Source organism: Phaethon aethereus (genome assembly GCF_964289735.1).
Source record: "Phaethon aethereus genome assembly, chromosome: 3".
NCBI lineage: Eukaryota > Metazoa > Chordata > Aves > Phaethontiformes > Phaethontidae > Phaethon > Phaethon aethereus.
In genome coordinates, this window is record NC_138576.1 from 56,959,720 (window position 1) to 56,985,391 (window position 25,672).

The following is a 25,672-nucleotide window of genomic DNA, read 5'->3' on the forward strand; positions in this document are numbered from 1 at the left end:
AAGTCTTCAGTGGTATGGACAGGGTCAATACAGAGTGATTCTCACAACCAGAAAATTGTGGAATGCCTAATATAATTTTGAGGTATCACCCTTAAAAGCTAAAAACATAGAATCATAGAATCTTTGGGTTGGAAGGGACCTTTAAAGGTCATCTAGTCCAACCCCTCCCAGCAGTGAGCAGGGACATCTTCAACTAGATCAGGTTGCTCAGAGCCTCCTCCAATCTGACCTGGAATATTTCCAGGGATGGGGCATCTACCACCTCTCTGGGCAACCTGTGCCAGGGTTGCACCACCCTCATTGTGAAAAATTTCTTCCTTCTATCTGGTCTAAATAATCTGCCCTCTTTCAGTTTAAGACTGTTACCCCTTGTCCTATTAGGCCCTGCTAAAAAGTCTGTCCCCATCTTTCTCACAAGCCCCCTTGAAGTACTGGAAGGCTGCAACAAGGTCTCCCTGGAGCCTTCTCTTCTCCAGGCTGAACAACGCCAACTCTCTCAGCCTTTCCTCATAGGAGAGGTGTTCCATCCCTCTGGTCATTTTTGTGGCCCTTCTCTGGACCCTCTCCAACAGGTCCATGTCTTTCCTGTGCCTGAAGTACTTTTTAATAGTGCATGCAACCTGAGGTACTTTTCAATAGTGCATGCTTAAACTGGGTTAACTTACTGCCACAGGGTGTTGTAGAAGCCAAAACTATATGGACTTTACACAAATTCATGAAGAATTTCTCAGGATCTGTTAAATGCGATGGTCTAATGCAACTTCCATTTCATAGAATCCCTAATCTGCTGAGAACTGGCTGATAAAAATCCCTCCATGCTTCCCTATTTCTTTATGCTTTCCTCAGCCATCCTGTGCTTCCCAGTGCCAGAGGAGGGTGCTGGGCTAGGCAGGCCAGTGCTCTGACCAGATCTTGGCTTCCTCTTCTGGGGAAGCCCTGAAGGTTGAGGCTCACACTCTCCAAACATGAGTGCACTTTGGGGAGAGCCATCATGGTGTCATGCTTGGGGCCATCTCATCTCTATGAAAACACTCAGCCTTGAGCCATCTTTGTTTTGCAGATGCAAAAGAATTACATTTTTAACTCAAGCAGTTCAGCACAGCCAAGCTCTAAGGTCAAAAGCTTTTTCAGCAGTACTTCCCCGAAGTGTCAGTGAGTAGCTGTAATAAATATCAAATGAGTGAGCTCAGTGAGGGATGATTGGAGCCACGTGGAACATCAAATGCATCAGGGGTATGAAGAGGTTTTGTAAAGTGCTGATGCGTATTTTAAATTAAGGGCATCTTCTGTGGTTGATTGCAAAAGAAGGCTAAAAGGAAAATAAGTACCAAATCTTAAAAACATAAATCGTCAAATATAAACATGCTGTCAGTCAAGGTACATGCAAAACAGAAATTCAGTGAGAGGCAGGATGAGTACATGAAAGAGAAATCTAGTAATGTTTGCTAAATGCACTGAAGCCACGTCTCCTCTGAGCAGAAAAATGTTGGAGACTAAGAGAGTATTACTGGGAGTATTTAAACGTTTACCCCTTTCCTATTTGTCCCTAAACAACTTATACTTTTCTGGTGCTTATAGCCAGTGTTGGAGACAGGATACTGGATAAATGAACCCTTGGTCTGTCCTCTTATGACTGTTCTTATTTTCATAAATTTCTTCTCACTGGAAACTTCAGCACTGTAGTTTAGAATGAAAACTGGAGGCTTAGAAGAACTCCATAAAGAAAAATATTGAAAAGATCACTTTGAACCAATCAGAATGTTTGGCTTCCATTTTTATTTACTGCAATGTGTATTGTACAAATCAATAATACTAAAACTTAAAAAGCCAAGAACTCAAAAAATAAATTAAGAGGTATTTTAAAAGAAAAGGTTTCTTTCAAAAAAAACCCAAAAGAGTCTTGTACGTCAGCATTTCTACTGAACCTTTTCAAACGAAATTCCATTATATCCAGCCTTTCGGAATATGGTTCTGCAGCAATGTCTGACAGCTTTGTGAAGCTATAGCTCTTGTAGAAATCATTTAGCAAGCCATATGTGCGGGGGGAATATCGCATGTGGGTTTGTAAAGCTGGAGCTTGATCTTGATCGAATCTCCCTGCAGCCCTCCCTGCCCCCCAATAATAAAAGCCTACAAGACTTAAAAATATTCAAACAGTCTTTGATAATGCAGTGGTTTAGTAACTATATATGCCTGGAGGTACTGAAAATACACTTTGGTGTTCATTGCATACATTAGGTACTGCTATATTAATTGAACCTCATTTAAAAATCTGTCATTATCATCACCCTGTCTACACCCCATCCTTCCTCCTCTCTTTCTTGTCAGCCAGCTTCATGTGAGAATGAGGTCAATATTGGGGTTGTAATGATTTCTTCACTCATTTCACAGGTATACGGAATTTTTCAGTATTTTTCACGTCTAAATACTGGCAATGTTTTAGACTGGTTAGATTTCAATGATAGGTAAGATGCAAAGTGCTCTGTATAGCTGAGTCACGTTCTGTCTGCACAAAAAGTAATAATAAATTAAAAAGGATTAGTCACTGAAGAGAGCCACTTGTTTTCTGTATTTTTGTTACAAATTTTTCAGATTCTTTCAGATTCTCTTACCACAGCAAGGATAATGCTCTCCTTTCACCTCTGCTAGAATTTGCTGGAGTATTGAATGAAAACTGTTAAAATGACAGAACATTTGTGTTATTAACCCAGATGTGGGCTACTTAGCGACTGAGAATTGAAATCTATAGGGAGGAATTTTCAATGGTTCTAGGCAAAATATGGTTGTTTTGAGACATTCTGATTTTTCCCGTTTATTCCTAGGTGAAAATAAACTCATAGGGGATCTCTTAGTACTGGGCGGAGCAACGCTATACGGCATCTCAAACGTTTGTGAGGAGTATATCGTCCGAAATCTGAGTCGAGTGGAATTCCTGGGCATGATTGGACTCTTTGGCTCCTTCTTCAGTGGAATTCAACTGTAAGTGAGCAGGTTTGAGCCCCAAGGTCATTCAAATAAGTGCAGCTGTGGCCTCCGTTGAGGTGCTCTAGCCCTCTCTTCAAAGGTAGCCATTTCCTGTGGAGAGTAGGTGTCCTCTAATTCAGAATTTGCATTGTTTTTCATATTTCAGATCAATGGATTTGAATAACACAAATTTGTATCTAAGTAATTCAAGGGGGCTACAGGAAAAATGGGGAGGGACTTTTTATGGAAGAATGTAGTGATAGGATGAGGAGTAATGGTTTTAAACTGAAAGAGGGGAGATTTAGATTAGATATTAGGAAGAAATTCTTCACTATGAGCATGGTGAGACGCTGGAACAGGTTGCCCAGAGAAGCTGTGGATGCCTCCTCCCTGGGAGTGTTCAAGGCCAGGTTGGATGAGGCTTTGAGCAACCTGATCTAGTGGAAAGTGTCCCTGCCCATGGCAGTGGGGCTGGAACTAGGTGATCTTTAAGGTCCCTTCCAGCCCAAACCATTCTATCGTTCTGTGACTGGTGTCTTTGAATAGTCATGTGGGGAAGGAGGAGTAGAAGACACATCCTACCATCTTGTTGCTGGAAGACAAGTGGATACTTCATGTGTCAGTCTGATCTGTGAATAACAAAATCTACAACTCTTCTGTTTCATAATTTTTAAAAAGCCACTTAGATTTCTAAACAGGTACAAAACACATCCAGTCAGAAGGTATTTTACTGATTGGTTCATTCTGTGTAACTACATTATGATATGGCAGAAATAAGGAAAAAGCCTCTAAGAAACTGGTGTTTTCACTTCAAAATATTTAGTACTCAGGAGATTGTCGCATGGATTTCAAGAACTACTGAGTCATATCTAAGCACCTCACCTGCAAGCCTAAGAGTTGGAAGATAGCTTCCAGTGTTGTAATGCTATGACTGATGAAAGTCAGTAGTAAAAGTCACCATGCAAGATTGACAAGTTTTATGCAGATCTGTTACCGGTGCATGTCACACAGAATAACTTTTGATTATTAGTCAAAACCAAGTTGCTTCCCTGCACATCTGAGCTACTCAGCTTCTAAGAACAGAGACTGTTCAAAACAATGACCCATCAATTCCCACTTAGTTCTATTTTTTTAGCCAGAGAGCTTATTATATTTATGTGGGATCTGAACGTGTGACTTAATATTTTTATTTTAACTAGCTGCCACACAAAGCAGTTCCTTTTTTAAAAATACAGAATTCAAGAGCTCGTAAATGTGCCTAGTACCTTTGGCTAAAGCATTTTTGTTACCTACAGTGTTCGTGGTAGGTAGGTACTAACTGATTCTGAGAGCATCAAAGCAGTGCCCTTGGTTTGCTCTGTGTGTGTAAACTGTCATGTACATGTCTCATATCCCTGAATGTAATTATAGTGCCATTATCCCCTCTTGACCCAAGCAGTTAGTCACAATTCAGGGTTTGTGGTTATTTTTCTGGGGAGAAACAGCTGGTGCTGCAACAAGGCATCTTTATATACAGAGGACACAAGTGGAAAGAAACAATAAGAAACCATTTCTTTGCTGAAAGCCCTAAGGTTTTTATAGTCAACCTTTGGCCCAGAAGTTCTCTCCTGCAGGTTTTTCTCCACTGGCCTTCTTGCATATCGGGAGAGGCCAATAATGTTTCTGCTACTTGGTTCCATGACGCAACTCAGCATTTTCTTACCTTTACCTGTAATGAAGAGCAGACATCACATAGTTGTGTGTTCACAGAGGCTTAATCTAACTAAATATACCAATTGTTTCAAAGAGAAGCCAGCTCCCCATGTTACACTTTGGTGCAATATAGGACCTTTAGGTCTACTGAAGTAGTCTGGGGAAGGAATGTCTCAGAAATAGGGCCATTTCCCAGCATGCTAGACACAGGACTGGTCAAAGTTTGGTTGGCATCCACAAAGTGACTGAGGATGGGGAATATGTGTGCTAATACTGCTGGAGGTTTAAGTCTTATGTTCATAGGATTTATAGGGAGCAGTACAATTCTGAAGAAGGGAAGATACCAAAAAGTGTGTAGGACTATGCTGAATGTAGGAAAGACAAAACAGTACCCACCCACCCCCTTTATTGTCATGCACTGATCTCAGACTAATATAGTAGCAAAAAGCTGTGGTATTTGCCTTTTATTCTGTGGGTATGTACAAATATCTACATAAGTGTGGGTGACTCATGTTAGTTCATGCTTCAGCTCTAGTACAGGGCTGTGTCTCCAAGAGGACTTTGAAGAAGTAGGCTGTTGTTTTCTAGAACAGTTTAGCAAGCGTGTTTAATGTTAGACTGTAAGGTAAAATAAGCCCAGATAATTCCTGTTGGACAGAAAATGAAGGGCTAAGGTGTCAGGGCAAACAGTGAAGTAAAGAGTTGGCTAACTACCCTGGTGTGGTGGAAAGAGAAGTTTAGTGGGTTTAATGTGATTAAAGCAGGGAGGAACTGTATATCAAAACAAGAGAAGAAATCAGTTGACGAGAGTTGGAGATATAGCAGCTACCCAGCAAATGGAGATAATGCTGTCTGATGGAATCACATAATCATAGAATAACCTACTTTGTAATGGACCCCTGAAGGTCATCTGGTTCAAGCTCCTACTCAAAGTTAACTTTCAAAGTTACATCAGGTTGCTCAGGAACTTGTACTGTTGACTTCTTAATATCTCCAAGAATTGAAATGCCAGTTTTGCTGGGAAACCTGTTCCAGTGTTTGACCAACACTTTTTTTTCTTATACTTAATCAGAGTTTCCCACATTGCAACTTGTGGCCATTGTAATTCATCCTTTTGTTGTGTACCTCCAAGAAAAGTCTGACTCTATCTTTTCTGTAACTACCCATTAGGTGGTTAAGATAGCAAATTTATTTTCCCATCCTCTTTCCCCCATCAAATAATCCCTTCTCTTCTTCACACTGAACAAATCCTGCTGTTTCAGCATTTCCTCATGCGCTCCAGCTGCCTGAACCAGGAGTTCCACTGTACTCCCTCCAATTTGTCAATGTGTGTCTTATTCTGGGCAGCCCAAAATTGGATACAGTACTCCAGTTGCTGTCTCACAAAACATGTCCTTCGACTTGCTGTCCAGACTTTTACTAACATAATCTAGGATGCCGTTGGCCTTCTCTACTCCAGGCACACATTGCTGACTCATGTCCAGGTTGATGTCCACCAGGACTCCCAGGTTTATTTCTGAAAAGCAGCTTTCTATCCAGTCAGCTCCCAGCCTGTACTGTTGCATAGGGTTATTCCACCCCAGTTGCAGGAGTTCATATTTGCTTTTCTTGAACTTCACGAGGTTTCTCTTGACCCTTTTCTTCAGACTGCATTGTGGGTAGTCCACCCATCCAGTCCATAACTCTACAGTCTTTAACAATCTTTCAGGAAATCATGTTGGAAGCTTTGCTAAAGTCAAGGTTACACCTCATCCCCTCATCCATTCTCTCTCCTGTATTTACTGAGCCAGTCGTCTCATCACAGAAGGCAGTCAGTTTGCTCAGGTATGGTTTGCTCTTGAGAAGTCTGTGCTGGCTTTTTCCAGTCATGTCTTCTTCATTTCCTGCAAATGGCTTCTGGGAAGACTTGTCCATAATCTTCCCAAAGGTTAGCGTAAGGCTAGCCAGGCTATAGTTTTTGCTCTTTTTGAAACTGGATGTTGCGTTTGTCTCTTTTCAGTCTTCAGGGACCTCCTCCAATCACCACAACCTTTTAAAGATCATTGTGGTTCAAATTCTTCAGTGAATCTGGCATCACTAAATGACAACTTCTATCGAAGTTGCTCTCACCCCTCTTTGTTTCACAGATCATAATGAATCACAGACCATAGCATATTGTTTTATACTTCTTTTGTGTTGGATAGGCAGTAGTATGAAAGCAATGTTCCTACATTTAGATTATATCAAAATTTGTTCGCCAGAACAAAAGATTTTGCAGGTTTTTTTCATTATATTCTTCAAGAATTACTGATAAGTGAGACATATGCCTTATGCATGCAAAGACACTTACAATTTAGTTATTTTGCAGACAAAATAATCTTACTGTTCTGCACATAGTATTAGATTTGCCACACATCAGCAGCAAGCAAATTAGAATTTCCAGGATGCAACTCTCTAGACCAGATTAATCTGGAAGGCACTGAGTTCCTGCAGTTTCACTATTAGACTTGGTCTTCCACACACCACCTTTTGTACTAGGTACTTTGTTTTTCAGTCTGTGTAACTCCATGTTTTATACTTGTTTAAAATAGTGTCCAGACTAGCATGCAGAGCTCTGCACAGCAAGAGTTATCTGGAAATCACAGATCAAAGAAAGTGGTTAGCTGAGTGAAGACCTAACTTGTGAGATAGCTAGGTCTATAGACTATAGATAGACTCCGAGGGTCTATTTGCCTGTATTGGGAAGAGCTGACTTGTTGCCACTTTAGAATTTTCTGGATCTAGGATTTTGATGTTAATGTGCAATACAAGACTTATAAGATGTTGAAAGTGGAATTCTGCAGCTTGGCCCATCCTTTGCTTTGTTTCCTGAGTTTCATTGCTGTGACTATTTGATTTCTTTCAGTGGGTAACAAAACACAGTATTGTCCCCAAAGCCAGCCTGTGATATCTATTTATTTGACACTGCAGAGCCGCTCTGAAGGGTGAATAACTCAGGCAGGTACATTATTAATCATTAAAGTTCAAAAGCTTTCAGAATATTAAGTCAGAAGAGTACAAGAGGATTGAACATGGCGGGGATGGGCACTTTGGGCAGATACTTAGAGAGCTGAAAATAAACCAGTGGAAATTGTATGCTATCACATCTGATTACTGCCCTGAAGATCTTTCAAATACACAGGCACAGGGATAATGCCAGAGTGGATTAGCAAAGTCTGATTGCATTTGGTTCCTACAGAGATTTTTTGTTATAAGCTTATTTATGTTGTTTTGTCCAGCATTTGAAATGAATAAGTGGAATTAATTTCATTTCTGTTCTCTTCCATCAAATTTTGCCTTCTTTTCTCTTATAGTGCAATCATGGAACACAAAGAGCTATTGAAAGTTCCCTGGGATTGGCAAATAGGTAAGAAAACACTTCACCTCATTGAAGATAGTTGCTGAAGGAGATGTGGAGACAACCAGTGTTTGGGGAGGCTTGCACAAAGTTTCACAGGAGCCAATGTTTGTGACTTTTCTGCCAGTTACTGCCAAAGGTTGAAACACATGCCTCATAACCTTTCTTAAATGATCTATAATACCATTGCTGTATTATGCCATCATTGCACCATTAGGTTAAGCATATGAATGCCATAAGATAATTATTCAGGTAGCCATGAAGTAAAACAATAATGGGGTTCCAGCTCTAAGATTCAGTGCAACACTGGGACAAATAAATGAGCCTTTTCAATGAATGACAAAGGAAGAAAATGGAACCTAAAAAAACCCCTAAAAACTAAAAAAGTACTTGCGGTGCATATTACACCTCATAAACTCATTTCCAAAGGGAGCATTTCTGTATGCAAATGGTTAATTGCTTTCCAACTAGTCTTGGTGGAATATAGCAGATGTGTCTTTTAGACAAGTTTAGGTAGCATCACGCACAATGCAGCGCTTACTGTGATTTGCTATGCAGTGGCTTGCATTTTCCTATTTCAGTTTGGAAGCTGAGTTTATGATCTAAGACTCCCATCTAATTAATCAAACAAATTATTTACTTTAAAAGCAAATCAACATTTAGGAAAGGAAAGTCCCTATGATCACGCTTTTATTATTTATGACAATAAAAGTAAAAGAATGCTAATAGTATAGAGTTGATATACTTAGCAGGGGATTCAAGCTTTGGCAATCCGTTGACAATAGCTTGTTACCTAGTTTTAGAATGAACATCAAAGTGACAGCTCAGAAGTGTGCAAAGGCAACTGATTATGTGGGGAATCCCTGAGGACAGGGGATACAAGTTAAGAGGTAGACTTGTTTTCTTTAAACTTGATTCACGATTTCCAGGACAGGTTGCCCAGAGAGGTGGTAGATGCCCCATCCTTGGAAACATTCAAGGTCAGGTTGGACGGGGCTCTGAGCAACCTGATCTAGTTGAAGATGTCCCTGCTCACTGCAGGGGGGTTGGACTAGATGACCTTAAAAGGTCCCTGACAGCCCAAGCTATTCTATGATTCCTCTAATCATTATAAACATCACAAAACATTGCACCTAGACTTGGAGATTTGATGGTTGAGCTATAAAACTAAATGACAAATCAATTTAAAGTATCCATGGAGAAGCACACTCAACTGCATACTATAAGTGTATTGGCCTTCTTTAGTCTGAGTTAATTAGCATAATTGCATCTGTTTGTTTATACTTCATGATAAGGAGCTCAGGGACATAATTAATCTGGTACTGATGGAACTAGCAATGGTCATAGTGAATTAACCTACCGTCTATGTAAATGTCATATATACTTCCATGGGAGTTCTGTTGTAACTCAATATCAGTGAAATGCGCTGTTAAAATAAAGTCTTACTTGGTCCATGATGCCATTAAAATGTCATTGAAAGTTACTCACTAATTCTGAAGAGTCCCTACGCTTCATAAGGAGGAGATCATCTTAGCAAGAGCATCACAGATATGTACTTGTTTTGTTAGAGCAATAATTGGAAATGTGGTGTAGTTGAACACAGATTAAACGGTGACAATTATGTGTAGTTTTGTGCTCTTCCCTGGCTTACACTGCACTCTGCTTTCCATTGCACTGGCAGTGATACAAGGGTGTCAAGTAGTGACTGACAAATCTATGTCATGGTGCTCACAGCCTTGTCCTGAATAGTTATCCACCACGACAGACTCAAACCTGCAGTCCAGCAGAGTTAAATCATCAACCTTCTGAATGGTAGTGATAAAGTCACAGCAGGCAACCTAATAAATAACTCAAGGTGGCCTGTTGCCATCTGCCATAACTGTGCTATTAAGAATGGATGAGCTACCTTTCAACTGATGTAAAATGCAAATTATTTTGGAATATAAAGATCTAAAGCCAATCTGTTATGTCTATCATGTTTAAAACAGGCTGTGGCCCTCCTAGTTTTAATTTTGGAAAATCCCCTGATGCATAGCATCATCTTCACACTTAGCATAAAGCGGTGTAGCTCTGAATCCTTGAAGGTTTAAGTATTAATACTTGCTGACAACCTGACTGAAAGGAGAATGATTATACTGTTCTGGCTGAGTGGTTTCATATGAGACCATGACACATTTTGTAGAGTGATAGATGAAATAATAACAAATAAACTAACATCAGTTTTATTTTACAGAAAAAACAGTTTGAATCTACAAGGAATTGTCCTTTGTTACAGGGGGTTTGAATAGTTATGAATGGTCTTTGTTCCAAGAATACAGTATGAAAAATCATAACTGATTCCATTTCATCCCAGTGAAAAGATAGCTTTTGTAGTAAAAACATGAAGGCTAAAACATGCAACATTCAACCAGAATGCTCAGGAGCTAAAACGGAAGTTCCCAAGGCATGTTAGTGTTGGTGGTATTTGGGCTACTTCAGAGCAGTCACTGGGGGCAGATCCTGCCCATCTGTGTGAAGATGCCTAGTCTTAAGAGAAGTGGGGAAATCCTGAGGGACTAGGGCTTGCTCAGCCTGAAGAAGAGAAGGTTTCGAAGAGTTATCTACAAGGAGGTTATCAAAAGACAGAGCCAAGGTCTTCACAGTGGTGCATGACAGGAGGGGGAGAGACAACAGGCAGAAGCTGAAATGAGAGATTTAGACTGGAAGGAAAAAGGAAAATCTTCTTCACACTGAGGACAGGCCAGTGGTAGAGTTGGTTGCCGAGAGAGGTTGTGTAGTCTCCATCCTCAGAGATTTCAAGACCAGGCTGGGCAAAGGTCATCTAGTCCAACCCCCCCCCAGCAGTGAGCAGGGACATCTTCAACTAGATCAGGTTGCTCAGAGCCTCCTCCAATCTGACCTGGAATATTTCCAGGGATGGGGCATCTACCACCTCTCTGGGCAACCTGTTCCAGTGGTTCACCACCCTCATTATGAAAAATTTCCTCCTTATATCTAGCCTAAATCTACCCTCTTTTAATTGAAAACCATTATCCCTTGTCCTGTTGCTATAGGTGCTGCTAAATGTCTGTCCTCATCTGTCTTATAAGCCCCCTTGAAGTACTGGAAGGCTGCAATAAGGTCTTCCTGGAGCCTTCTCTTCTCCAGGCTGAATAATCCCAACTCTCTCAGCCTTTCCTCATAGGAGAGGTGTTCCATCCCTCTGGTCATTTTTGTGGCCCTCCTCTGGACCTTCTCTAACAGGTCCATGTCTTTCCTGTGTTGAGGACTTCAGTACTCCAGGTGGGGTCTCACCAGAGTGGAGTAGAGGGGCAGCATCACCTCCCTCGACCTGCTGGCCATGTTTCTTGTGATGCAGCCCAGGACACGTTGGCCTTCTGGGCTGTGAGCACCCATTGCCAGCTCATGCCGGCTTTTCATCCACCAGTATCCCCAAGTCCTTCTCGGCAGGGCTGCTCTCAATCCCTTCATCCCCCAGCCTGTATTGATACTGGGAGTTGCCCCAACCCAGGTGCAGGACCCAACACTTGGCCTTGTTGAACCTCATGAGGTTCACAGGGGCCCATTCCTCGAGCTTGTCCAGATCCCTCTGGATGGCATCCTGTTCCTCAAGCATGTCAACTGCACCACTCAGCTTGGTGTCATCTGCAAACTTGCTGAGGGTGCACTTGATCCCACTATGTCATTGATGAAGATATTAAAGAGTCCTGGTCCCAGTACCGACCCCTGAGGGACACCGCTTGTCACTGATCTCTGTCTGGACATTGAGCCATTGACCACTACCCTCTGGATGTGACCATTCAACCAATTCCTCATCCACCGAACAGTCTACCCATGAAACCCAGATCTCTCCAATTCAGAGAGAAGGATGTTGTGGGGGACCGTGACAAAGGTCTTTCAGAAGTCCAGATAGATGACATTGGTAGCTCTTCCCTTGTCCACTGATGTAGTCACTCCATCATAGAAGGCCACTAGGTTGGTCAGGCAGGATTCGCCCTTGGTGAAGCCTATGCTGACTGCCTTGAATCACCTCCCTGTCCTCCATGTGCCTCAGCAGAGCTTCTAGGAAGATCTGTTCCATGATTTTCCCAGGCACAGAGATGAGACTGAAGGGTCAGTAGTTCCCAGGGTCCTTCTTGCTCCCTTTTTTAAAAATGGGGGCACTGTTACCCTTTTTCCAGTGTCCAGGGACTCCATCTGACTTCCAGAACTTTTCAGATATCATGGAGAGTGGCTTGGCAACTACATCAGCCAATTCCCTCAGGACTCTGGGATTCATCTCATCAGGTCCCATAGACTTGTGCATATTCAGGTTCCTCAGGTGTTCTCAAACCTGATCTTCTCTTACAGTGGGAGGGACTTTGCTCCTCCAGTCCTCATCTTGCTGTCCATCCCCTCAAGAGGTGTGGGAAGAGATACTGCCAGTGTAGACTGAGGAAAAAATTCACTGAGTACCTCAGCCTTCTCCTCATCCATTGTTACCAGTCTGACAGTCTTGCTCATCAAGGGGATTATGCTTTCTTTGACCTTCATTTTCTGGCTGACATACCTATAGAAACCCTTCTTATTCTTTACATCCCTTGCCAAGTTCTGCTCCAGCCAGGCCTTGGCCCTCCTGGCCTCATCCCTACACAACTGGGCAGCATCCCTGCACTCATCCCAGGATACCTGTCCCTGCTTCTACTGCCTGTGCATTTCCTTCTTGCCCTTTAGTTTGCCCAGCAGGTCTTGACTCAGCCATGCTGGTCTCTTGCCTTCCTGTCCTAATTTATTACAGCTGGGGACGGAGAGCTCTTGCATTCTATGCAAAGCGTCCTTAAAGATCTGCCAGCTCTGTTCTGGTCCCTTGTCCCTGAGGGCAGTTTCCCAGGGGGTCCTATTGACTAACTCCCTGAAGAAGCAGGAAGTTTGCTTTCCTAAAAATCAGAGTCCTGACTTTACTCTTTTCCTGCCCCATATCCCTTAGGACCATGAACTCCACCAGAGCATAATCACTGCAGCCCAGGCTGCCTCCAGTCTTGACGTCACCAGTTAGCTCACATGTGTTCATGACCAACAGGTCCAGTATTGCATCCCCTCTGGTAGGGCTGTCTACTACCTGGCACAGGAAATTATCCTCCATGCACTCCAGGAGTCTCCTGGATTGCCTACAGCTCGCTGTGCTACTTCTCCAGCAGGTGTCAAGGTGATTGAAGTCTCCCAGCAGAACGAGAGCCTGTGAGCACAATGCCTCCTGTAGTTGGAGTGAGAAGGCTTCATCAATAGACTCCCCTTGGTCGGGTGGCCTGTAGTAGACACCAACCACAAGGTTCCCTTTGTTGCCTTGGTCCCTGATTCTTACCCATAAGCTCTCAACCTGCTTGTGGCTATTCCTCAGAGACAGCTCTTCGCACTTTATCCATTTCTTGGTGTAGAGGGCAACGCCTCTGCCCTTCCTTCCTCACCTATCCCTTCTGAACAGCCTGTAGCCATTGATAGCCACACTCCAATTGTGGGATTCGTCCCATCAAGTTTCAGTAATGGTGACAGGGTCAGAGCTTTCTAGCAGCATGGTGACTTCCAGCTCCTCCTGCTTGTTGCCCATGCTGCATGCATTGGTGTAGAGACACTTCAGTTGGGCTGTTGGCCATGTCACCCTCTTAGAGGAACCTCCTTTAGCTCCTCTGAGGTCTTTCTCTGGTGCAACAGGCTGAGGGGCCTCACTAGTACCCCATCCCTCTAACCTTGGTGTGGCATCCCACAGCTTGTTGTTAGCAACTTGGTCTGATTTCACAGCTGAGCCTGGTTTGAGCAGGGTTTGAACTAGAGACCTCTGAGCTCCCATCCAGCCTGAATCACCCCACAATCCTGGGATCCTAAGTGCCCAGTTTAGACGCTTATGTGGCATTCACACCCAGCCAGGCAAAACTGGTGGCCTTACCCATCAGAGTGACACAGACAGGCAAGATGGGATTCCTTCCACCAACTTTAGATACCTGAGATGCAGACATCCAATTTAGATAAATAGATTCCCTTGATCATCAGCAACAATAAACAGGCATGACACAAGTCATATTATGCTAAAGGTGGTGTCTAAAAGAGGTTGAATAATCTGCATCCTAAAATTTCCCAATCTCTTCATTGACCACCAACCCTCAGTCTGTGTCCAGAGTTAGGGGTAATGAATCCCACCCATAGCTGCCTTCATGCACATTAAGCCTTCAGTTCAGGATAATGCCAGTACATCTGAAAGCAGTTATGAATTATGAGCTTCTCAGGGTTTAACACAGACCAGCTGATCAGCAGATTACTACAAAAGCACCTCCTAACTTACCAGGTTGCTTTCTTCTTGTGCCTGCTACAGGCAAGTTGGTACTGGTGACTCAGTGCCTGGTTAGACCCAGGTCCCAGCACCTGGGACTGCAGCACTAGTGGTGATTCCCAAGGCTGCCATTTGCACTGCAGGGGTACCCAGGGAAGCTGAGGCTCCAAGCCTTTTACTTAAAACATATTTTTAATGTGAAAACTGGCCCTTTAAGAAGCAATATCTGAAAATCATATATTGTTATTTCCAGTTTGCTTATTGTCACCACTAAATGCCAGCCAGCTGGTGGGTATTACATGTACTTTTAAGATGTAAATGAAATGCCACTTTATGGTCACCTCTGACAGGACAGCTACAGTTTGAGCAATTTTCTGCTGGAACTGAAATGCCCTTTGGAAAAGCAGCCTGTGAAGTGCCTGTGGTTGGCTGCCAAAGAATATGAACACCCAGGCAGTATCATAAAATTATACTGTTAGTTGAGAGCAGAACACAGCAAAGCACCTGCATATGTGTGTTAAATCCAGACTGACTAGCAGGGGCTCAGTGGACCAGCTGGTGATTTGCAGACCGTACTTTGCAAATGCTGACTTCGGGTCCGGAATGGCATTTGCGCCTGACCTGTTCTTGATTTAAGCCTGGAAGAAAAGCTGACTTAATGCTCATGTATGCAAACAATTTCTCATTGATCAAAACTACGCTCCATTTGATGCAATCATTTGCTTACTACAGAAGAGTTGCAGAGTTTGCATAAAGTAACTCTTTCAAGCACTGCTTAAGACTGATTCTGTTGTTACCCATATACAATGCACATCGTAAAAGTTTGCTCCCAGATAGTAAAAGCAGTTCTTACCGTGATTATCCATATTCTGACTATAAATTCAAATTCATTATCATGCCATAACACTTGATGTATGGACACTGACATTTTGTGACTGCTGTATTTGTTTCGGATGAGCATACACTTCAGTTCAGATGCTTCTAAAGGACTCAGACTATCACGGCTGATTTTGTCCTCTAGGTAGCTTTTCTAAAGGGTTTTTAACTAAGTGGGTCCGCAAGCAGATACAAATCACATGGGTGTTTTGGTTTTTTTTTTTCTTTCGAATCCCTTTCAGGACTTTGGGAATCAGATTTTCTGACACTTTTAGTCAATAACAACATGCTCTGAAGAGCTGGCGTGAGTCTAAATTTAGGCTCGTGCACATATCAACAGGGAATTCTGCAGCATATGGCAGCCTGAGAAATATCATTTGCATGAAAGCAAATGAGTGAAGTGTTTACTGTTTTTTTAACTTCATATTGATTAATTTGCCTTGGGATTTATCAAGTAATAACTGAAGCAATGAATTCTTTCCCAGTAAGTTTTTTAAATGAAATTAGATTTTTACTATAATGAATTTTTATTATATTACTGTCTAACAATCTAATTTGTGTGAGGCACTCTGTAAACATATAGCAAGAAAGAGTCTCAGCTCCAGAAAGCTTTAAGGAAGGCAGGCAAAAAGTGGTAGAGGAACAGAGGCGCAAAACTGTGAAGTGATTTGTCAGGTTTGGTGTCAAAATAGGACTAGGACCTCTGTCACTTGAGTGCTGCCCTCATGCATTCATCCCTTGGTTCATTAACTGCTCTGCAGATACTTTTGCATGCATTTTTTGGGTCTGTTCCCAGAAAATATTGTGTGCTCCATCCAACTCAGCTGAACTCAGTTGGTGTTGGAGACATTCAGCTCCTTAAAAGACTAGATTTGATGTGCATCATTTCATCCAAATTTATGTTGGACATGAGGTATTCACTAGTAGTATAAGACACCAAATTAAAACAGCACTGCTATTATGGGGACCACAGAGAGCAGACCTTGTGTCCACTGCTGCGTAGGTACGGTTTTTGCTGGTTTTCGTATATATTTAGAATGATGCTCTTAGTCTGTATATATATGTGCATCTTAATAATCTGAATCCATGTTTTTTTGAAGAAGCATTCTTCATCCTTTTCTAAAAACACAGCCTCTTTCCTCCAACATGAGTCATTTCTACAGCCTATGGAAGGTCACTTTCCTTCTCATTTCTCTTCCACAGGCTTGTTGTATGTCGGCTTTAGTGCCTGTATGTTTGGCCTCTACAGCTTTATGCCGGTGGTCATAAAGAAAACCAGTGCTACTGCTGTCAACCTCTCCCTACTGACGGCTGACCTGTACAGCCTCTTCTGTGGATTATTCCTCTTCCACTACAAGGTATGTGGAAACAACAGATGTATTTGGGTAATGGCAGTATGTCTGAAGAAACACCAATGCAGAACAATGAAACAAAAGCAGCCTCCAAGGTTTGTTAGATCTACACAGTGAAAGTGTAGCTTTTTTTTCTATTATTTCAGGCTTCCCACACCAAAACCAATTTTATTTTATTATTTCCAGTTTTTAAAGGGAGCTTATTTGTTCTCGTCATTACGAGTTTTAAGATTTGAGTACCTGTTCATCAGCAACTGTATCACTAATTTCGTTTTAATTATCAGAGATAACTTTCAGCTGCTGTGACCAGACCCAGGGTGGCAGCATGAAGGGAAGGACTCTTCCAAAAATCCCACAGGGGTTTTTTTGCCGGGGAACAAGATTGTTTCATTCATGCTAATTCTGAATTTATAACTCAAAATTGTCAATGAATTACACCTTACTTATCAGCCAAACCAATGGCTTGCCTGTTAGCGTAAATGCCAAAATGTGTGGCAGATTTGTGTTGAAGCTAAACTTTTATCTCTCAGGTCCTCTATTATTTAAAACATTGTGTTTTACAGGCGCACATTTGGTCTCCAATTGCAAGGAATGGCACTTCATTATTCACAAGTATCTCCCCAGTGTCCATCATATGAAAGTAGCATCAGGGTGCTGGAGGCAATTGCTTTGTGTCATCATTTATTCATAAGAACAAGGTTACTTGTTAGCTAAAATGGTGGCCCAGAGAAGTGTTAGGAGTGTAAATGAAAGCCTTAAAATTCTGAGTAGCTAACCCACTCAAATCAGATTTTGTGATACTAATGGTACCTGAATGAATGTGAACAAGACAGTGAAAGTTCAAAGCTTCAGAGTCCAACACAAAATTGTTTTTCACTATTGCCTTTTATTTTGGTTTTATGGCTTTAAGAACTTTGCAGACAGAAGAAAAGCAAGTATAGAAACAAAAATTTGACTGAGAACACAATGTAAAGGTTGTCTGCTGCTTCGCAGTTCTGTCTCGTGGTGATTTGGTTCCTCCTTCTTTCTGCCTCACACTTCAAATCCAAAGTGACATTAGGTATTAGCTGTAAATTTTTACCTCCTGCTAATAATATTATTTGATACCCATAGCAAAATATATTTAGTTATGTTAGTACACCAGTTCTAAGAAAAATTACTATATTATGCAGTAAAAGACAGACAAATTTGATTCTGAAAACAGTGGCAGTGGTGGTTAGCAAAATCAAAGTCTGTTCGAGGGAGAGACTCAAAAGGCAGCAGGGGTTGGACAGCTTTGTGCTCAGCATTGCTCAAAGCTGGGAAAAAAAAAAAACTCAAACAAAAAAGGCAATTTTGTAAATGCAAACCTTAAATTTCAGGCACTTGACAGGCAGAAGGTGCATAAAAAGTTTCAGTTCTTCCCTGTGTCTAATTGTTGGGTACATTAGCAGAGCCAGGAAGGCAGAATTTTCAACTGCATTGATGCCCTCTCTTCCTTCTGTATGTGCATGTCAGCTCTTGAACACAGTGGCACCTTGGCCTTCCTTTAAGACCTGTGCTGAAAAAATGCTCAAGAAGAGAAAGCTCGGAACTGGAAGGTTTTTTGGTTGAAAGCAAGTTCTCATCATCTGTCCTGATAAACTGGTTGAGTTCCACCTCTGAAGTGGCTGGTGGTCCCTTCTGCCCCTTACTCATCTGATTAGAAAACTGAAAATCTCATTCGCCTGCAGTTAACTGTATCATCCCATCTTCTTCACAAACATTTATTGAACTTCAGCCTATTTTGGTTTTTTACCTCCACTGCTGTCCTTGGGAGACTGTTTCAGACTATCACTACTCCAACAGTTACAACCTTATTTCCAGCATAAATTTACTTGTGGCTGGTTTTGGTCCACTCGTCTTTCTGCCAAGGGTATACTTTAGCATCAAGAATGCCCCGTCTCCTCTAGCATTTTACTCCATTGGTGCATCAATAGAGACCAGTCATAGAATCATATCCTCTCTCAGCCTCTAGTTCACTAATCAGAGCAAGCTCTTCTCTGCACCTCATCAGGTTGGATTTCATCCTTCCTGAGATAGTCCCTTCAACTCCAGAAGCAGGAAAGGTGCCTCCAGCACCTGGTGCAATGTTCCTGTCTCTGCATTTCTCCAGGAAGCCTGTTACCCCATAGATAGTAAGACTGTATTTACATTTTTCATCAGTGCTTTCCTTTTGTGGTTTGTACTCATCCTGCAATCCATGTAACTCATGTGTGTCTCTCCTTTGTTCTTCCCAGCTGAAGTGCTGATAAGGAGAAGACCTTTGTCAGGACTTTGTGCAAGGGCCTTTACCTGAAATGCAATATCAACTTCCCGAGCTCCTTTCAAGTGTCTCCTTTCATACCCTTCAAACTTACATTGCAGAGGAAATTTGAAAAGAGAGGCTGTATTCAGAGATCATCCGGATTTAAAAGCCCACTTAATTATCTGGTTACTTCTTTAGTTACCATGTATTTATCCTTAGTCAGATCACCTCCTCCATTTCTTTCTGGTTTCCTATCAGGTATCATTTTACATGAGGAAGTAGAACTGTGAAATGTGCAACTTGCACTCAGTAATGAAGTCTAATATGTTAACATTACATGATCTAAATGAATTCCCCTCCTAAGACTGTGTACACTTGCTTGTTTTCTGGCTTCTAAAATGCTGTTTCATTCCCAGCCTTCAGACACGCAGCTCCTTCTGCGTATTGCTGCACAGCCAGTGGGCACAGCCCCACTTCACTGGGAAGCAAATGGTTTTATGCTGAATTAGGATCAACTGAGTGGTTTAGTGCCCCTTGCAGTATATAGTTTTATGAGGCTTTCAAGAAACAGTTATGATTTTTTTCCCTGTGCTGCTACTTTTATCACCAGACAGGTTTATTGCACCTATAGCGGTAAATCTATGAAAATCCATGGAAAATGCAGGAAATGAGTTTAACTGGGCATTAGAGCCTCTGAAACCAAACCAAGGAGAAGATTGCATTTGAAGTGTTTTGATTCGTTAGCATTTCATTTTTTTATAATACAGACTTGCAACATTATGACACGCAGGACAGTGAGTTTATAAACAGCTACATTTATATTCTTACTCCACATACAGGTATCTTTGTAGCGCATTGAACAGTTCCTGGGCCCGTGGAAGCTAGAAATACAGCATGTTAAGTTGACACAATGCCGGTGATGTGTTAATTGTTCAAGATGCTATTTAATTAAAATGTAATGATTTGTGACTTTCAATTTGAGGTAGATGACTATATTGTAGTGCATCGTTCTTAAAATTATCTGCATCCCTTAAATAAAAGTGCTCTTTTTAGTTCTTCTGTAATCAATAATTGATTCCAGATATTCCAGTGGATGGGGAAATGTGTCTGGCCTCTTTGGTGGCTGAATATTGACCAATGCTGTAGCATTTTACGTATACAACTGCGTATCTTCAATCTTTTTTTAAGTTCTTACCATATTGATATACTTTATACAATTTTGTTCAAAACTTTCCTAGCTCATTTCACCTTCTTCTTCAGCACAATTAAATTATCTCCTACTTTGAAAAACAAAGGCCATCAGAGTCCTAAAACTTAACAAGACAATTATCATTATCGTTATTGTTGTTGTTGTTGTTATTATTATTACTACTATGTTATCCTGTCCTACCACATTCATTTTCAACTCTGGCCTTTCAAACTCATCTTTTGGTTTGAGCTTTGCCTTAATTTCTTCATTTCTATGAACTTCAGTGTTCCCAGGAGTACTAAAGCCAGGGGCTCTTTCCCACCCCACAACAGGCAGGAGGAGTCCACAGTGCCTCCCGAGAGTGGGGAACGAGCCTGCGCAGCAGAGCCGAGGGGCTGCTTTGCAGGTTGGGTTTCACCCATGCTTTCTGTATATAGGCATGAGAGTAAACAGCCTTGGAACCGGACAGGAGGATGCGATACAAATGTGAGAGATGCTGTAGGGAGGGATGTCTCGGCACAACATGGAGGAAATTTAATGTTCTGAATAACAGGACGGTCCTTGCCCTGTCAGAGACTGCGACAGCCGTTCTCCGTCATGGGTACGCTGACACCAGTTGGTGCTGGCAAATTCAGAGCTGGCCCTCTGGGTGTAAGGGTTTGGAACTTTTGTACAACTTCAGTTATTTTTTACTTAGGAGGGGTTCTTTTTTACATTTTAGTCTCAGCCTTAGCTTTATTTTTATGTTTATTTTTGAAGTTCATACTTTTCATTTGCAAGCCGTATGTTGTGCTTTAGTCATTCTAAGCAAATTGGGTTCTCACTAAATAATCTAAGCAGTTTATTTTATATTTTCCACCAGCTAGAGCATGCATACTGATTATGTTCTGCACCAGCAGGTCAAGTCACACTATATTATACCATTACCTAGCAAGCCAAGCACAATCAATTATATTCTGCCTTGGCAAATTCATTCATTATTTTATCCAAGAGGCAGCTATAAAAAATCAGAATTTCTGGATATAGTAGCAATTTCCAAATGAAGAAAATGCATGTATTTCATAATAAATCAAGGAAGTCATATATCTTGATTTAGAATCATGGAGAGTATCTGTGACAAAGGACTTGGCTACACAGATAAACATGATACTCAAAACCTTTCAGCGCTAGAATTCTGAAATTATGCTAGTTGAAGCCTCACTCACTGATGCTTACTGATGATTCTAAAAATGACTTTTCAATGCTAATTCCCTCCAATGGAAGGGAGCAGATGACAGCCTTCCCATTACATCAAGAAACAAGCCATAAAACAGGGTGCCTTTTAACATCATGGAGAAGAGGGAGTACAAGTTGGGAGCAATAGGTTCCAATTTTATTTTTACCAGCACAGATCCTAAGCAATGCCCATGAATTGGGGATTTACATAGGCTTCACTGAGATGAAAATTTGGCCCTTACTGGCAACGAAGAAGAATTAGGAGCTTCTGGTAAAAGCACGTACTCTACCATCTGGATCCAAATCACTGAAGCCAGTATGAGCTTTTCTGCTGACTTCAGTGGGCTTTAGTTCATTTTCCTAAATTAGGAAAGTCTGTCACTCAAGGAATAACCTTAACAAAAGTTCACAGTTTCATTCCTGTGGGGAGAAACACCATGCCTTATTGTGACTCCATGCTTCCTGTATTTTGTTCGTGAAGGATGGATATGATGTCTGCAGCTTGGGAGCAGGAGGTAGAATTAGTTTGGTTTGGAGGAGGATTGTTTGTTTATTAGTTTGATTTTTACTTGGCAGCCATCCATAAACACCTGAGAGACTTTTCCCAATCATCTGGCCAAGCTGAGAAAATACTTCAGATGATATTCTCACTTTTTTTTAATATATCTGCAAGTATAAGATGAAATCAGTAAGATCCTTTTCTTTGCTTGCGCTTGTTAGGGGACTGGCACATATGTGTGTCAAACTTTGAGGGTGGTGGTGTCAGTGGTGCATCATTATTTCTAGGAGAGCAGGCAGTGCAGTCTAAACAACTAGTTTCTACATTATTAATTCCTCAATCATATACTTCAGGATATTTTCCCGATGAAATCAGATATACAAGCTGCTTGACCCATAAGCTCTCTGTTTCAATGGAATTTAATCTCACAGGGCATCTGTCCTGGTGAAGGCTTCTCAGCCTTTGATAATAATGAGGCTAAATCATATTACTAGTTAATTCTTTATGCCATTGGTAATGTGCAGAAAACTACGTGCATGTTTCCCTTTCTTTTCCAGACTACTAGATTTCTTATAGTGGGACTCGATCGCAACAGCTCCATTCCCATGAAGCTGTATTGTCTGCATACCTTTCTTCTAAGTGGCATTTTAAAAACTTCTTTTTCACATGTCTTTAAGTTTATTTATTTATTTATTTGCATTTCCTTCTCCAAATTATAATCGATTAGAAAATAGTTAGGCTTCCATATTTGAAAAGCTGCCTTGAGGTGGAAAGGAATTAGGTGTGTCTTTGGTCACACCTGAGTATATATTCCTATGACAGAAAGGGCCACATCCCCTCACCCCTTGTCTGAGGGCGCAGGATGCCATACAGTAAAATAGCTATGAAGTAAAATGACAAAAAAGAGTAGAAGCTGAAAAATTAAATGACTCCCACCAAGGTGTTGCACAGTCTGGCAGTAGATTTTTAACAACACAGCACAGATATGGCAGCTTTCTGAAAGTACCATGTTGTTAGAAGGATATCTCTTCCTTTCACAGTGTTATCTTGCAATAGATTCATTAGTTGCAAAGCATGAATAGTGAACTCCACTGTTTTGGAGCCATCAAAAAGAATGTAAAAGAAGTGACATTCGTACTGCAGAAGTTATGATGAAAGCTTCAATTTCAATTACCTTTTTTTCAGGCACTAGCTCATCATAAATGTCAGGTTTTGTAGGTTGTTTTCAGGGTTTTTAGCTTGGAGAGGGTTGGTCTTATGCTAAAAGACTGCTCACAACAGAACTGGTTAGGAGTTTTCTAGCAAAATACATTTTTGTTGGAAATGCCTAATTATCAAGACAGAAATGCTGGGTGAAAACATTCTGTTTTCAATATGGTCCCAAGGAAATACAGGCTGGCATTTCACAGACCCTGACTGTTGTTTTGCCCCCTCATCTAAGAGGCTGCAGCAGCGCACATTTTCCAATGTTTTCAGCCAGGTATTCTAGGACTGCAAGATCTCAGGCATGAGAAAACATGAGCTACGCAGCTCATGGATTCTGGAAGCCAGACTACAAATCTCAGTTCTGCATTAGGCAGCCCAGAACCCCAAGAAGGAGCTTTTAAGGCTTCCAGGCATCTGCCATGGAGATAATCCTGGCAGCTGCAGTCAGCAGTTGCCAGAGTTTCCAGCAAGCATATTTTGTCTGTTTTAGAAACAACAGCTTTAGGTGTTTCACAAGAGAAGCAAATGCAGGATTTCTGTTCTTGAAAGAGCTTCAGTTTCTATTTTGCATCTCAGTTCAGTAATTTTTTTCTTTTCTTTAATTACGGAACAACAGCTTGGTTTCCTAGCCAGCAACTAGTTCATAATTACAGCAAGAGAAAAGCCAGGAGTTGATCTACCTACCTATGCATGGGTTCATATTCTCTTAACTATGTAATTTAAATTTCTTAATATTCGTAGTGAATGCCTGGTTAACAGCGCTTAACAAAAGCACTGTTCCTGCATTGTTGACACCTGGTTGTCAACTCATAATATGTTTTTGGGGTTTTTGTATCAATGACTAGATGGTCATAATATTTCTTTTCTTTCTCCATTTCTTTATTCTCCCCCGTCTTTATTCTGTGTAACTTTTGAATCAAATCTTTTTATGTTTCAGTGTCACTTCTTACTGCATAGCTTAAGTATTAAATTATGTTTGCAATTTCAAAAGAGCTTTTCAATTTGACACATTTATATTCTTTTTAAATACCTGTGTAAGGTAGGTACACAAGTAAATTTTCATTCGTATAAAAGGTGTTCGAGGCCGGTTGAAACTCATGTAATCACTAAATAGAACCTATTTCAGACTGAAGTAAGAAGTAGTTTATACTGACAATCCAACCAATCGGGAAAAAAGCACCACTGTGACTGAGTGCTGCCTTTGGTCATATTGGATAGTGAATTGCCTATTGACTACTCAAAAGAATACATGAAATGAAAAAAGAATGTAAATGTTAACTGCAGTAAACAACTGTGTAAAATCAGCCTGTTCACAGACAGTCCCCAGAGGAGGAGACAGTATATCTGCCTGTGCAATCGACTTAAATTGATGGTCAGATTTTCTTGCAATGAACCACTTAAGTGCTCTGACTATAAGGCACTGGAAAGTGGTTTACCTACCTTACAGTGAGAAGTTGTTGCTTTTCAGACAAAATTATGAACAAAAGTTTTAAGTCCTAGCATAGAACTTTTTTGTTTCCTCTAATTTTTATACAAAATGAAGAGGAACCACAGGATTGTAAGTTTCCAGTGTTGGCATTTCTCTATACGGATGATGTTATGCTGAGGGTTGGTATTGCTTTCAGTTATTATAAAATACCCTTTCTTAAGTGTCTTGAACAAAGAATTGTGTTTGGAGAATGATTTGTACATGGATAAATAAACAGGAATGTAATATGACTACTTGAACAAGAAAATTCACCTCACTGTCATGGGACCTGAATTTTCAACACTTTGCAGAATGCTGAGTCCGTGATCCACAAGTCTTCACTGCTTTCTTAGGAGGGGTAGGTAAGGGGTAGCAGTGTTTAGGGAACTACTGAGAAATGGTTAGGGAATTGGGGGAGGTGTAATTCAGGATGCTGTTTCATTTTGTATGTAATCTGAAGTCACTGCTGTCCACATCAGAGGCGGCGGTCCCACTGGTCTCTTCTGTCCCCACCTCTGCTCCCAGGCACAACAATGCTCCAGACACATAGCAGCCAAAGGGAGGCAACAACATTGTACTGGTGGAACATGCAATTGTATCCTTACTTTTAGCACAAGGCCTCCATCCATCAATCATTTTCATATGGAGTTAATAATTGGATGTAATTGACTTAAATTCAAAAACCCAAATATCATAACAATGGGCCTTGAGCACAGGGAGCCAAGTAACAGTCATCTTAAATTACCTTGTTTGAATTAATTTTATGTTTCAATATAAGAAAAAAGTTGTTCAGAGATTTCTTAAATATACCACAGAGTACATTATGACGTTTAATTCTTATACTCTGAAGGAAATAAATAGCAATTTGGAAAAAGTAGTGAAGAGTCATGTGAAAGGTAAAGGTGAACTGCTTATAATTCCTACCCAATATGAAAGTGAAGACATATTAGCAGAAATCTTCCTGTTATTGGAAATTATCAACTCTTGAATGATAGTTCTTCAACAAATCCATATGGGTTTTAAAGGTGCTGGTGAACATGGGGTGAAAAAGGAAATTTGGGGGAGTGGAGCAATAGAGATGCATAACAACAAACAACAAAAAAATGGTTTGAATAACTGCAGAAAGCAAAAAATATTGTAACAAATACTGCCTTTTACTTTATTACAAGAAAAAACGCAGACAGGAAAACATAACAAAGACATCCTATTAAAAGAGCTGGGTCTTACTGACAACATACTTCTTCTAAATGATAGCTCAATGAATACAG

The 25,672-nt window shown here is 41.0% G+C and overlaps 1 protein-coding gene across 1 annotated transcript in view; it reads left to right on the plus strand.

Annotated features, from left to right (window-relative positions):
• Positions 1-25,672, plus strand: part of SLC35F1 (solute carrier family 35 member F1) — a gene marked incomplete at its 3' end in the record, with an annotated part of 257,271 nt that overhangs the window by 219,029 nt on the left and 12,570 nt on the right. The window contains exons 5-7 of the mRNA XM_081997260.1: positions 2,823-2,979; positions 7,989-8,041; positions 16,413-16,567. Coding sequence (XP_081853386.1) covers positions 2,823-2,979; positions 7,989-8,041; positions 16,413-16,567 — 365 coding nt within the window. The remainder of the gene's footprint in view (positions 1-2,822; positions 2,980-7,988; positions 8,042-16,412; positions 16,568-25,672) is intronic.